Source organism: Aotus nancymaae, unplaced genomic scaffold (assembly GCF_030222135.1).
Source record: "Aotus nancymaae isolate 86718 unplaced genomic scaffold, 86718_ANA_hifiasm-v0.15.2.pri h1tg000108l, whole genome shotgun sequence".
NCBI classification, from domain to species: Eukaryota; Metazoa; Chordata; class Mammalia; order Primates; family Aotidae; genus Aotus; species Aotus nancymaae.
Genome location: NW_026988523.1, coordinates 13,218,523 through 13,233,313, shown reverse-complemented (window position 1 = coordinate 13,233,313; position 14,791 = coordinate 13,218,523). Strand labels below are relative to the sequence as shown.

At 53.7% G+C, this 14,791-nt stretch overlaps 2 protein-coding genes across 5 annotated transcripts in view; one reads left to right on the top strand and one right to left on the bottom strand.

Annotated features, from left to right (window-relative positions):
* KIAA1614 (KIAA1614 ortholog) overlaps nt 1–14,791 on the bottom strand; it is a 44,856-nt gene that overhangs the window by 23,027 nt on the left and 7,038 nt on the right. For all 3 annotated transcript variants that reach the window (XM_012444419.3, XM_012444418.3, XM_064370494.1), the window contains exons 2-4: nt 11,648–12,594; nt 10,836–10,899; nt 186–329 (exon numbers count right to left, since the gene is read on the bottom strand). In XM_012444419.3, coding sequence (XP_012299842.2) covers nt 186–329; nt 10,836–10,899; nt 11,648–12,560 — 1,121 coding nt within the window. In that variant the 5' untranslated portion in view covers nt 12,561–12,594. The remainder of the gene's footprint in view (nt 1–185; nt 330–10,835; nt 10,900–11,647; nt 12,595–14,791) is intronic.
* The window catches only part of LOC105711631 (uncharacterized), a 100,295-nt gene continuing 94,900 nt past the window's right edge, over nt 9,397–14,791 (top strand). Inside the window, exons 1-2 of one of the 2 annotated variants that reach the window (XM_064370499.1) lie at nt 9,397–9,581; nt 13,218–13,586. The gene's annotated coding sequence lies outside the window, so the exon portion shown is untranslated. The remainder of the gene's footprint in view (nt 9,582–13,217; nt 13,587–14,791) is intronic. The other variant, XM_064370496.1, reaches the window with a different exon arrangement.

Below are 14,791 nucleotides of genomic sequence, written 5' to 3'. Positions count from 1 at the left end.
TGACTAAATGATCAAAGCAAGAGCCTTATATGGAAAACACACACACACACACACACACACACACACACACATACACACACACACGAGGAGTGAGCAGCAGCATTTGGCTAGATCCCATTTCTTCCCACTGCTGACCCTTCTCTGCTATGGCCCTCCCAGGCCAGCCTGGCCCAGGTCCCACTCACCGGCTGCCCTGAGCAATGGTGGGCACGATGTCATGGCTGGCACGGAGGGGCCGGGTCCTGGCCTTCATGCGGGCACTCTGCAGCAGATGCTTGGCTTCCTCATGCCTGGGGCTCAGCACAGGCTCCGGCTTGGGACCAAAGGACCTGTAGGGTGGCACACAGGCCAGGGTGGCGGGGGAGGGATTAGAAGAGAATAATGCGGATTAGGAGGGCTTTAGCAGTGTCAAGCACCGGCTCTGCCAGAAAAAGCCCTGCATGTGCAGCCTTCCTCCTCTAGCTCCCACGCACAGGGAACCCAGCCTGGGGGCCTGCAGCCTGGGGCTGAGAAATGGCCCTGCGTGGTTCTGGATGGGGGCTGGGTTGCTGGCCCAGCCTTGGATATCTTCTCAGGGACTGGAGACAGAGACCTCAAGAAGCTCTAGAAAGGAGAGTCTCCAGATTATTCTATTGTTCCTTCCCCAGGCAGACAGCAGGAGCTATCCAAGAGGAGGAGGGAGAAAGGGCCTAGGGTTGTTGGGCTGGGCCTGTGCCCAGACAGATGGTCTCTCCACGCATCACCTCTCTCTCCTTCTGTCTCTCTGCACCCACACACACAGCACCACACTAGCGCCCACTGCAGACACAAAGAATCAGGGCTCTGTCCAGCATAGATTGGGTCCTTTGGGGAAATGGCATTTTTATAAATCCTGGTGTTTTCTAGCCTTCGTCCCAATCCAAAACCATCAGGCACCAGCTCAGGGCTCGCGGGCTCAGGGCTGAGGGAAATTAAGCTGGACCCAAACCAAGTCAGCAAATGGCTCCATTTTCATAATAATAAGGGTCCTCCACCAGCCCCCCACCCCCTACCAGATGTTCTGCCTCCCTGGCCAGTCCAGAGTTGCAGAAAATGACAGCAGTCCTTTTTCAAAGCTGTCTCTCAGCTGGTGACATGCAGCCCGCGCTGGGTTACGGCTGTAACAGCAGCCCGCAGTCTCCCACTGACAAGCCGTTGTTCTCCACGGAGCTTGCTCTCCCCAGCCAAGCTGGCCGAGGGCAGGTGCTCTCTCCACGTGACAGATGAGGGTGTCCAGAGCAGACAGGAACGCTGGCACATTGTTCAAGGTCGAATGTCAATTGCAAGCAGAGCAGAGCACACCACAGCCAGCCCCACTGCCTCCAGCATCGTTCTGCACCCCCTGTCCTCTCCCGCCTTGGGTCCCAGGGCAGGCAGAAGATGTTTGTGGCTGGGGGCAGACACGCTCTTTGGGGTAACTCCATCATCCCCACTGGCTGCCCCTGTCCTTGCCATCACATATGCTGGGCTGTCCTGAACAGTGCAAGTACACAGGGCTCCGGCAGGTAGAGACTCAACACAGTCTTAATCTCAGAACTGCAGCCTCCCACCCCACCCTGTATTCCATGTGGAAAAGGGGGCCTGGTTCTGACCAGGGGAAGGAACCAGGCAGTTTCCTGGGTGACAGAGATGAGAGTGGGAATGGCACAGCTCTGAGGCCTTCAAGGAAGGCTTCCTGGGATGTCCTTGGACAAACTCTGGGCAGACTATGATTTCTTTTCTTGTTTCAGTCTTTTTCTTCTCCCCATTTGCATCCAACCCTGCTCTGGGGCCACTGGGGAGCAGGAGGAGACTGCTAGAAGAAAGGCACCATCTGTGCCTGTGAACCCTGGCAGGGCCCAGGCATGGCTTTGGAACAAGGAGGGCTTTACTGGAGGGATGTGAAAGCGAATTTCCAGGCCCGCTGCCCCATGAAGCCTTCTTTGGCAGGAGAGGCCTCCCTCTGCACAGCTTACCGAGCAGACAGCTCCTCCAAGGCGGCCGAGAGCAGCTGTGCTCCCTGGGGCTCCTGCTCCGACAGCAGAGATAATGAGGTTACCAGCCCGGAGAGGCGCCCCTGCAGCCGTGGGCTTCTGGCTGCCAGCCCGCACACTCGGAGCCTTCCGGTGACAGCTGTGGTTCCACGGCTGTCGGAGGGCATTTGTCTCAAGACCTGGTGGGCAGGCAGGAGGGCCCCAGGCAGCTGGCCAGATGCTGCCAGGATCAGCCTTGCCCCCAGGTTTTTAAGCCATTTTCCAGCTTTGCTGTTTCCTTTCTGCTCCCTCCTCTTGGAGCTGTTACTTTTTTTTTTTTTTTCCCTCATCAGCTGTCTTGCTTCAGTTCCTGGCAGACAAAGCTGGTTCTCCACTGATTAGAAAAGCATGGCTTTTTAGGCGCCTGGAGGCATCCATGCAGTACCACACTGAGCAGGGAGGAGTGGCAGTCACCTTCACAGACTGCAGCCAAGGTCAATGTGCACCCTGAGGAAACGAGGGCCTGGCCAGCCATGCAGAGGGAAGGTGGTCTTTCTCCAAGGCAGGGAGCAAGCAGGCGCCGGGGGTGGGTGCTGAGTCTGCCTAGTCTCACTGCCCACCTCCCATCCCACATCACACCGGTCCACCCAAGGCCCACCCAAGTCCTCCAAGCAGACAGGTTCAGACTCTCATCCGAGGAAGACTTCCCGGTCTAATCCGATGCTGGCCTCTGCTGAGAGCACACAGCCCTAGAGCCAGCCCCTTCCCATCACGGACTCTAAGCCACAACCCCAGTTCCCACAGTTGCTCTGGAAAATTCCTAGAAGGGTTGGGGTGGTCATTGCACAGCCAGGCAAAGGCAATTCCTACCTAAGAATAGACAGCTTTTTGCCACTCTCTTGAAAGCCTGCGTTTCTGGAGCTCATTAGCTCAGAGGGTGGAACATATGAATAAAGTGGCTGAGTGGTTTTCCTCCCTGGGCCTCAGTTTCCCCATCTGCAAGCAGCGGGGGCTGGAGAGGAGAGATGATTCACAGTGCTACCCTGCGACCCCGGATCTTTGGCCACATTGTCTGATATGACATAAGGTGGGGTATGAGATTTTCAGGTCCCTGCTGGGGGGAGTTCCCACCACAGATGTTTGGCTGTCACCGAGCGGCAGAGCCTACAAAGAGCTCATTGTTGGGGGAAGCTGGAGTTCCACTAATGTATACTGGCCCTTCCCTGGCCCCTCCAGCCACCTGTGTCCTCGACTGCTTCACAAGGACAAAGTGGTCCCCTCCACTATGGCACTCCCTTCTTGACCAGTTTCCTGGTGGAGGGACAGGCTTAACTATGGCTTTGCTTCCCAGCCAGGCGGGGCAGGAGAACCACCATTGCTCTCCTAGCCAAGGAGGTCAAGGGGACAGAGTGGCCTTCTTCTGCAGCCATCATAATCCCAGATTAAAATAATAAGCTCAGCGGGTCTGTGTTTAACCCTTTCAACTCAGTTACATGGATGGGGAAATAATTTGGAATGTAGCGTGATCTGGCACTTCCCAGATTCCAGGATGCAGCCAGTAGAGGGAGAGTATGTAGTGTACAGAACATAGAGAAACTTTTGTGCTTAGCATTTGTTCCATTTTTGCGTATCTGAAAGCTTTCTGATGACCACAGATAGAGCTCTCTGTTTGTTATTCTGTGTGCAATTTTCTGAATGAGGGGAAGTGAAAAAGGTGCACCTGGAACTGATTCTGGCTCATGTGCTCCACGAGGGCAGGGACCTTGTCTCAGACAATCATGCTTGGTTGCACAGATGCCTTCTTCCCAGGTCTGCGGGACACAGACAGGACACAGCCTAGAGTGGCGGGGAAGTGTGTGGCTTGGGGGCAGCCTGCCTGGGGTTCTAATCCCTGGACAGCCACTTCCTAGCTGTGTCACCCTGGCAGGTTCCTTAGGAATTCAGCTTCAGTTTCCCTATCTGCTAATAAGGGCTTATTTGTTAAATTAAGTGAGATTGACTCCCTTAAAAGAGATTAGCACAGAGCTGGGCACTTGGTGCTATTATTATTATTTTATCATTAGCAACACTGTTTTGTTAAATTACTCTTACCCCCTTACTAAGCAAAGGATGGAATCCCTGAACATGTACTAAAGTCACCTGCAAAGAGGTCACCTTGTTGTCTGCAAGGAGAAGGCATGTTTGGAAGTGACAAACACCATCTTGTAGCTGGAGGGGGCCTGGTGGTTCTGCTCTAGACTTTGAAAAGCCTTTGACAGGGCTCCACAGAAAAGGTGGCTTCCATAGGATAGAAAACAGGAGGCAGCCGTCTGCTTGATCGTGGAGGAAAGCTGATTCCCAGACAGTCAACAGGCCCTCCTGTCAATGGAGAAGGAGGAGTGGCAGTCCTCCAGAATGGCAGCTGGGAGAATCCACTTCCTTCAACATCTTCAAAAGGGTCTGCATGGAGGCCTGCAGTGCGTGCCTAAGACACTGACTTCTGAGGAGAGCAGAGCCACCCTGTCCCTGCCTTCCTGCAGATGAACAGATTCTCTGCTGAGCCCCTGCTTGTCCTTGCCACTGCCTCAGCTCCCATCTGGGAGGCTTTGGGCTGCCCCTTTGGTCAGAGCCTCCTGGCCTCAGGTGTGGGACCTGGGTGGCCACAGAGGAGGTGGGTGACTGAGATGCCCTCAGATGGGGAACCAGTGGCCTGTTCAACTCTGGCAGGTAGGGGAGAGGGCTTTCTTTTCTAGAATTTCAGACTAGCTCCTATCAGATGAATGGCCTTGGATAAATGGACTTTCTGGAGCTCCTTGATTGGTAAAGATTGGGACCATCATGAGATTTTCATATGTGGTGTGTACGTGGGTGTGGCAATGATGCAGCATGGGACAGGGTATCTGGAAGCTCCAGGTGGCACTGGGTTTGTGGTGGGGCTTCCTTCTCCACCCAGGGTCAGACACTGAGAGAGTGTTAAGAATCCGAAAACATTGTTGAGTGGTTAAAATTAATTTTTTCTTTTGCTTTAGTCTTGGTGGGGCTGGGAGTGGTAAGGGGACTTTCCTTTGTTCGTGTATATCAGTGGGGTGGGATGGGAGCCGAGGGGAGTGCTAAGGACAGGCAGGGGTTCAGCTGTTCTCGGTTACACCATGCCCTGGGGTGTCCTCAGGCACCTCTACAGCCCTGGGCGTGCTGGGGTGGTGCAGGAGCGTCTCTTCTCCCATACTCAGCCAGGACTCCCCATGCCCCCTTGCCAAGTTCTCACTCACGCTCTTCACTGTGTGCCTCTGCCAGACGCTTCTGACTGAGAGCCTATTCCCTGCACACACTTGCAGACACTGGGGCCCGGAGAGACAAAAGCAGCACAGTTCTTGCCCCAGGAGCTGAGGGAGGAGATACATCAGTGCCAGCGATGGCTGCAGCCAGTGCAGGGCACAGAGAGCAAAAATGGGCAGTTCCATGTGAAACGGCGCTGGATTGCACCCAGTGACCGGCTCGCAGGGGAGCTCTGTGATACTATGATCTAATAAATACGGATTTGATCCCTGCTCCTGGCGTGCCTGGCACGCAGCTCCTAAACCCTTGGACTCTCAGGAATGATCAGAGTGCCTTTTGTATGGTAATAAGAAGGCTGGTGGCCGAGGGTCCCTAGATAGCTTCAGGATGTGAGCTGATCACCAGAAAGACCAATGATTTTGAGGGTTGGAATTTTCAGCCCCACCCCCTAACCTCTGGCAGGGGAGAAGGGCTGAAGTTTGAGCTGACCCCCAGTGGCCAATGACATCATCAATCATGCCTACATAATGAGGCCTCCACAAACACCCAAAGGGCCGGCAGGGGAGCCTGGGGACAGCTGGGCTTGCGAAGGTTTCTGGGGGTGGTGCCCCATCTCCCGGACCTTGCCCCCTACCTCTCCTCACGTGGCTGTTCGTTTGTGTCTTTTGTAATATTCTTCATAAGAAATGGGTAAATGCAAGTCAAGCATTTCCCTGCGTTCTGTGAACCATCCTGTAAAAAGTAATCAAACCCAAGGAAGGAACAGTGGGAGCCCGATTTATAGCTGGTTGGTCTGAAGTGCGGGTCACAAGCTGGGACTTGCGACTGGCATCTGAAGTAAGCGTAGTCTTGTGGAACTGAGCCCTCAACCTGTGGGGCCCGATACTGTCTGCAGGTAGACAGTGTCAGAACTGGACGGAATCAGTGACAGTCAGCTGGGGTCCGCAGGAGAACTGCTTGGCATGTGGGGACAGCTCCACACGTTTTGGTGGCTTGAGGTGAAGTGCTCTGTGCCGGGCTGAGTGTGTGAAAGTAGGAAAAAACATTTTGATTTTTCCTATCTGTTTCCAAAAATGCTAATTAACATATTAAGCTTTAAAAGTCTGGGATTTTTCTCACAGCTGTGGGCCTGACCACTTGAACCACAGGCCAAGTCCCTGAAATTCTTTAGGGCTGCCTGTCTTTAACTTAAGAGTGTAGAAACTGTTTGAGGGGAGGGAGTTTTGATTGCTCCTTCTCCAGCAATACCAGCAGGGGCCTGAAGATCGGGACCGCCCTACCCTCCCCCGCTGCATGTGAAGTGATCTGGCGATCACTCACAGGGCTTTCCTGAAGGGTTTGTACACCAGGGACTGGGCTTCTGGATCCCCACATGGGCATGACCCCACCACAGGGATGAGGGGAAATAAAAAACCTAGGACGTCCCCTGAGCTTCCCTCGTCGCTACAGCACAAATAAACAAAACTGAGCCTTCTCTTCTCCCTTCTCCCCACAGTGACCGTAACTAAAGCCCCTGCAGACACACTCAGGACCTGGGGCCTCCCAGATCACACATACACAGAAGGTCCTGATATGCACCAGGATGGGCCTGGGCCACGCAGCAGCACTGCCTCCATGGAGACTGCGAGGAGGAGGCCGCTGGCCGCCCTGGCACAGGCTCATGAGCCTCCGAAGTTGATTTGGCGCAGGGTCTGGAGCCAGCATTGCCCTGATTGCTGTGCTCCTCATTGTCACACCCTTTCACTTGTGCTGGGTTATTGGGATCCTAAAGCAATCTGCGATCCCAGTATGTCTCTTAGAGGCTCATGGAAGGGAAAGGGCCAGAGCTGGTCCAGAGACAGCATGAGCGCGGCCCCTCCATTTCATTGTCCTCTCCCCTTCACTCTTATGAGTCCTTCCAGGCACAGATCCCCTTTGCCCTCTCTGAGGCCCAACCTCTCACCTCATCCTCTCCCCCAAAATCCAAATCCCATTTCCTGAATTGTCCTGATAGTGACCTAAGAGAAAAATAAGTGTATCCCATGGAGTCCATCACCTGCCCTTCTTTGCCCATAACTGAGAACAGAGCAGGCTGGGAGGGGAAGGAGACCTCCAGATACCTAGCCCAAGGGGTGGCCTGTGGGGCAGAGACAGGGCAGCTCATGGCAGTGCCGCACAATGGTGAGAGCACCACGCTTGAAGCCAGGCAGCCCTGACTGTGAATTCTGGCTCCAATACTTGGCAGCTAGAGGATCCTGGGCAAGTCACTTAACTCCCCCTAGAGAGGTCTCTCTGTCGGTGAAACAGGAACAATAAACAGTTTGTTATTAGGATAAGATGGGAATGCAGGAACAGCACTTAGCACAGCACCTGCCATGTAATAAGAGCACAAAAACGGCAGGTGCTGACATGGGCTTTTGCCTGCCACTAGGAGGCTCCAGTCCTCTGCAACTGAGCCTTCTCTTACCCCTCAGTAGAGTGGGGACAACCCTGGGGTTGGGGGCCAGGAGTCTCCTCCACATTTGACCCTTAGCCTTTAAGGTCCTGGGTCCTTGCCTCCCAGGCTGACTCCTGGTGACTGCCCCACACAAGCCAGGCCAGCCCCCAGCCTGCCTGCTGTGTTGAACTCTGCAGTCACCATCACGTCATGAGCTCCTCATCCTACTGCCCTGCAGAGCTATAACCATTATGGACACCATCAAATGCATGCTGGCTTAACTTGGTTGTCATGGTGATTTGATTGCAACACTTGACTGAATGTGAAGCAGGACCTCAAACCCTCAGAAGATCCAAGGGGCTCACGACCTCATGAGTGAGGTCCTGCCCTTTCCTCCTGCCAGAGCACATCCTGACTGATGTCCTGGGGCCCCCTTTGGGGTGGCCATCTAATGGTCAGCCACAGCCTCAGCATTCTCTGCCCAAAGTCCTAAGCCCCTTAGAACAGACAATAAGCCCCAGGACCCTGGCCTTGAGTGGCACTCCCCGGGCATAGAGCCGAGGAAAGCATGTCTTACTCCAGAGGTCTCTTGGAAAATTCACCGATACAGAAGTAACATCAATCACTCCATCCTGCTCTGGGGAGAGAGGGAGCCCTGCAGGGTTTTAGGGACCACTTTAATGTGTGCCCAGGGGAATTAGGAATAGAGCCAGGCAGGGAGCCCTATCTGAGGGGCTTCAAGACATGGCCCTTCAGCTTGGGTGTCTACTCAGCAGGGACCTCCCGGCAGAGCACCAAGTGAGGATACAGGGCACTCAGAATGACTCCCAATGTGTTTCCTCACAACACTCTGTGCCCTGATCTGAGATCTTCTCTCTCTCTCTACACACACACACACACACACACACACACATACACACACACACACACACTCTACAGTACACAGGTGCGCTCACCCTGCCTGAATTCTGAAATGCAGTCCATGGCTGCTGGGGGCCTGGGCAGCTCAAACAGCAGTCCAGAAACCCCAGTCCCGAGGATTCTACACAAATGCCGTTTCCTCACAGTATTAAGGGAAAGTCCCTCCTTGCCCATGGTTGAGGTTCTCCTCCTTGAAAATGAGTGGGTTTTATTCCTTAGTATCCAATGGGCTGTCAGGAGCTTTGGCTTCTCTTTTCAGCAGTGACCACTGAGCAGAATCCCCAGTGGCTGTGTCTCCCCACTGGGCCCTTCCCTCATCAAGGGAGGAAGTGTGGGGGGGCGCAGCTGCAGGGAAAGGCGGCACCTCCTCTGCAGCGGGGGCATCTGCCCAGCCTTTTCCTCCAGGGCTCCGCAAAGGAGGAGGGAAAAAGACAGAAGGCAAATTGAACAGGGGAGCAGAGCCGGCTGAGGCCCACGGGTCTCTGCAGTCATGCTCCTCAACACTGTAGCAGGGCCAGCAGGGGACCACAGGAGGGCCTGGAAACAGCTGCCATGGAGGTGGGGGGAGAGATTCCTGGCAGAAGGGGAGGCAACTGTGATTCCAAATCATAAATAGCAAGGGACGAAGGAGCCATATATCCCCCTCTCCACCTGACCCTCAGCCAAGCAGAAGCCTAGTCGCCTGAACCTGGGCTGCCCTCGCTTGGTTAAGGCAGGTGCAGGGCTGGGGGACTGCAGTGGACTCAGTGTTTGTGTCTCCCGGAGATTCCTATGTTGAAACCTAATCCCCAGTGTGAGGGTGTTAGGAGGTGGGGCTTTGGGAAGTGAGCAGGTCATGGGGCACAGCCCTCATAAATGGGATTAGTGCCCTTAGAAAAGAAGCCCCAGAGGGCTGCCTTGCCCCTTGCTCCACCTGAGGACACGGCAAGAAGGCACCATCTATGAATCAGCCAAAGGCAGCCCTCTCCAGACCTGAATCTGCTCGTGCCTTGATCCTGGACTTCACAGCCTCCGGAACTGTGAGCAATACATTTCTGTTGTTATAAGCCACCCAGCCTGTATACGGTTTTTGTTATAGCAGCCCAAGTAGACTAAGACAGAGGTCCGTCTACGTCTTTTGGAGGGTGGTCCTAACCGAGTAGGATTTGTGCAGGAGCTGTCTTATACCGGAGGAGCAATGGTGTGGACCTCTGCCCTCCACGGAAACCACAAGACCTCATGGAGGCTGACATTACCAGACAGCTAGGGAAATGAGAGCTCCATAACCTCTCAGCCTCGTGGACCAGGAGCCTGGCAAAGACCGAGGCTGGGTTCAACCACTGTGCAGGTGCCGGCTGCAGTTTAGGCCTGCAAATGGCCCCACTCCCACCTTGAGTGTACCCTTCTCACCCTGCCTGGCTCAGGACACTGCCCCACTTCCCCTGCTACACCTCAGTGGGTCCAGCTTCCCCAAAATATTTGTTGGAGGGGCTGGAACGAAGGCCGTGGGATAGCACGGTGAGGCTGGAGGTGAAATCCTTGACATGATCCCAGCACAACCCCTTGACTGGGAATGGAATTGGGGTAAGGCTTTGTACACTTTCCCCAGGGATTTTCACAACCATGATCTCACCTTGGCCTCACAATGGTCCTGTGAAGTGAACCAGACAGATGGCATTTCCCCAACTTTAAAGATAAAGAGGCCTGACCAGTCACGGTGGCTCACACCTGTAATCCCAGCACTTCGGGAGGCCGAGGCAGGTGGATCACAAGGTGAGGAGTTCAAGACCAGTCTGGCCAACATAGTGAAACCCAGTCTCTACTAAAAATACAAAAAATTAGCCGGGCATGGTGGCACACATCTGTAGTCCCAGCTACTCGGGAGGCTGAGGCAGGAGAAGCACTTGAATCTGGGAGGCAGAGGTTGTGGTGAGCCGAGATCACACCACTGTGCTCCAGCCTGGGCAACAGAGTAAGACTCCATCTCAAAAAAAAAGAGAAAGAGGCCTGGGCAAGGGAAATGGCTCCATGGACACGAAGCAGGTAGTTAGCAACGCACTTTGTTTTCTGGTGGTTTTGCTCAAGTAGCGGACAGGCACCACCCTGGGGGGTGGGGGTTACTGGCACTTTCTACAGGGTCTCAGGGATGATGATGCCCACTGGTCTGCTGGTACAGGAGTCTGCCATCTGCCTGACCTCTCATTTTGGGAGGTCTCCTACTGTCCTGATGCTGAGTAAATAGAGGGACTGTGGTGAGGAGGGAGGGAGAGAACATGTGGGGTCTGAGCTCTTACCTGTTCTGGCCGGAGTCCTGCAGGGAGATGGCCGAGTCCCAGTCCACATCCCCCATGGGTCGCTCTAGGATCCAGAGCAGAAGCAGAGATCAGAGCAGAGCCAGAAACAGGGCTCTCAGCTGCCGTTTAGTGAACACTGAGGAGAAGGGCGTCCCCTGAAGCAATTAACTCCCAGGATAAATCCAACACCTTGCCTGAAAATTGGAGGCCGAGCCTGTCATGATGACTGCTGTGGCCACAGCCACATGCTGAGAGGACCACGTGCATCGGCCCAGGCGTGGGGTAATGAATGAGCTTGTGAGATTTTGGGATAAGAAGGCAGGAAGGGAAAGAGGTTGTCCTCTCGGGCCTGGACATTTGTACATCCCATTGGTGCTACCGTCTGAGCTCAGCCCAGCAGCTAGAACACCCAGCCTCTTTTTAGGAAGGAGTTCCTGTCTACTTGCCCCACAAGAGGGCCTTCACTAGGGGTGATGGCATGTCACTAGAGGGAAAGGCAAAAAGCCACTCCAGAAAGGAATCCAAACCACAAGGAAGACATCATAGTGGCCTCTAACCCCAGGCACACAGGGTGGCCTCCCATTGGTCTGCAGGGTCATGGGGGTCTTCAGCAGACAGGCTGCCTGTGAGGTGGCAAAGAATCTATATCACCAAGAATAAGAGGCTATCCTGATGATTTTGGTGGCAGGCACCTGTCACGCTCTCGCTCCTTCCCTGTCCCACTCCCTCTGTGGGACCCCCTCCTCCTCTTTTCCTACCTCTGGACTCCCTCCTGCTCCCTCCACCACCTGGACCTACACAGTACGCTTCACCTGGTGCAGCTGTGTCCCAGGACGGAATCCAGGCGGGGGTTTCCACCTTGTGGGGGCTCTGCTCAGTAACGCTGAGCATCTCCTGCAGCAACAGGCGGTTTCTCTCCACCCGGTCAGACAGGGACAAGGCGCTGCTCCCAGCGCCCAGAACCTGCAGGTCTCCAGCTCTCCAGAGCTCCCCTAGCAGGGCTGTCCTGGGGGCAAAGTCCTCCTCGGAGGTCAGGGATGTGCTGTCCAGATCTCCCTCTGTGACCACGTCATCTGGAAAAGGGTAGGACCTTCCTGTCCTTGGGATGGGAATGTGGATGATTTTGTTACAAAGACCAGGACCCCCAGGTTGTCCAGGAGTAACTCCATGGATGGGGCTCTGTTGCAAAGAGCTGGGCCCCATCAGCGGACCTCTCTCATGGTCGGGCAGTGTCCATTCGGCCTCCGGAGGCCACGGGCTCCTCCTGTTGCAGTACTCACGCCCAGGGCCAGGCGGCCTGGGAGGCCTGGGGCCCCCATCCCTGGCGGGTTCCTCCTCACTGACACCGCTGTCCAGCTGTCCATCGGGCAGGTTCTGGGTACGAGGAGCCACCACAGCATCTGGCAGGAAAGACCCCTCTGACGGAGTCCTGGCTCCCCCTGCCTTGCCTCGTCTGCATTTGAGTTTCTTAGGGGATGACCACTCGTGGGAAGTGGGGCAGGGACTGACTCCCTGTTTGCCCCCTGTCATCTTCTCCTTCAAAGCCCTCACCTTGGATTCCAGCACAGAGGGGCCTTGGAGCTGTGTCCCCCATACCCTGGGAGGCTGGGGGGCCATCAGACTGGATGTTCTGTTTTCCTGAGGGCAAGGCCAGGGTCTTGGAGGGTGTCCATTATCCGGTTGTGGCTCAGGACCACTCCACTCCACAGCTGAGGTCCTCTCCATGGGCCTGGCTGCTCTACTCCCTGTCTTGGGCCCTCTGGAGGAGAAAACAGACAGAGCTCCTGAGACCCAGCACAGGACTAACCCCCACAACCTCTCGTGCCCCAGTGTCTTGGTGTTGAGTCCTGTCCAGAAGAGAGTAACTTGGAGACAGAGCAGAGGACGCCCTCTAGACCAGTGGTCCCCAACATTTTTGGCACCAGGGACTGGTTTCATGGAAAACAATTTCCATGGATGGGGTAGGGTGGGGTGGAATGGTTTTGGGATGAAACTGTTCCACTTCATATCATGAGGCATTAGATTCTCATAAGGAGCTTGCACCCTAGCTCCCTCACATGCGCAGTTCACAACAAAATTCGCGCTCCTGTGAAAATCGAATGACGCCACTGATCTGACAGGAGGCAGAGCTCAGGTAGTATTGCTCACTTGCTCACCCGCCACTCACCTCCTGCTGTGTGGCCTGGTTCCTAACAGGCTACAGACTGCTGTGGTCTGTGGACCGCTATTGGTTCACGGCCTGGGTGTTGGGGATCCCTGCCATAGATGATATGAAAACACTTCTTAAAAAACGCAAATCATTGAAGAGTACAAATAAGTGATTGCTGAATTTTTTCTTCCAAGTCTGAGCAGTGTTCTAGTTTCTCTATCCTTGTTTTACAGATGGGCAAAATGAAGCTTCAAAGGACAACTAATTCTATGCCAAACGTGGACCAGAGTGAAAACCAGGGTGATTTCCCAATCCCTGGCCTCTTGCTTTGCTGAAGGGTAGTTTCAGTGGAGGACACCCACATCTGCTAACTCTGCTAACAGGCAACATGCTCTTTCCTCTCCAAGGGGAGCAAATGAGGATGATGGACATCAGGAAGACACCAAGCAGGATCTGACCCTCCGGTAGAAGGTGCTGCACCCAACCTCACCCCTGACCCCTGATGAACAAGCCACAGGACCAGAGCACGGGGTTGTGCTCAAAGGGAGACCTTGACTAGTCACGAACACCAATCAGGCATCTGCTGTACGTCAGGCGGGACTGTAAGTGCTTTCAAACTCACTCCCTGCCAAGAATCCTGTTATAACTCTGACAGAATGGTATTATTGACCCAGCACAGTGGCTCACACCTGTAATCCCAGCACTTTGAGAGGCCGAGGCCGGTAGATCACTTGAGGTCAGGAGTTCAAGACCAGCCTGGCCAACATGGTGAAACCCCACCATTAAAAATACAAAAAATTAGCTGGGCATGGTGGCGGGCACCTGTAGTCCCAGCTACTTGGGAGGCAGAGGCAGGAGAATTACTTGAATCTGGGAGGCGGAGGTTACAGTGAGCTGAGATCCCCTCACCACACTCTAGCCTGGGCAACAGAGAGACTCCATCTCAAAACAAAACAAAATGGCTTTATTATGCTTCTACAGATGGAGAAACTGAGGTGTGGATTACAACACACAGGTGCTAAGGGGAGGGCCAGTTCGGAATCCAAAACTTCTCATTCCAAGCCCAGGCTTTTTCCAAAACATGCAGTGATCACTTAACCCCACTCCCCTTATTTCTTAGACGAGAATGTTCCATCCCCAGAGGCTGGGTGACTTGCCAGCATTGCACAGATCCTCAGCAACATGGCTGAGTTTACCCCTTCCCAAGGAATGAAGGTTAGCAGGGATTTGACTCAGGGTGTTGCATGCATACCTACATGCCACAGTGTCTTAATATTAATTCTACCTTCTGAAAAAATGCAACTTTAATATCATATATCTAGATGTGCCCCACTTGAAGTAAACTTCATGTATAAAAATCCATATGTACATAAACTACAAATTATGAGTTATCCACTTCATAACACTGACCAAGGAGTCACCATAAAATTCTCTTAAATGGCAAGTCCCTCTGTAGTCGTTTATTACAATTCAATTTATACACAAGCTTTCAAGAATGTACATATTTTATAAAGCAAAATACACATATAATGCGAAATGTCACATCAGTTTTAAGCCAGTAAAGTTTAAGGATTATCTTTAGGAAGACAGAAATAATTTGTTCTATGAGTTAATAGAGAATGCAGCAAGTTTCTCTTTGCACCTCCTTCTTCACCTCTCAAGTCCAATCCAGAAAACGGGATTAGAATGTAATATGAGTATTTTCTACTAAGTTAAAAGAACTTTTTGCTTTTGGGGGGGGCTGAAGCTGGAGGATGGCTTGAGCCCAGTAGGTCGAGGTTGCAGTGAGCCGTGATCGCACCACCGC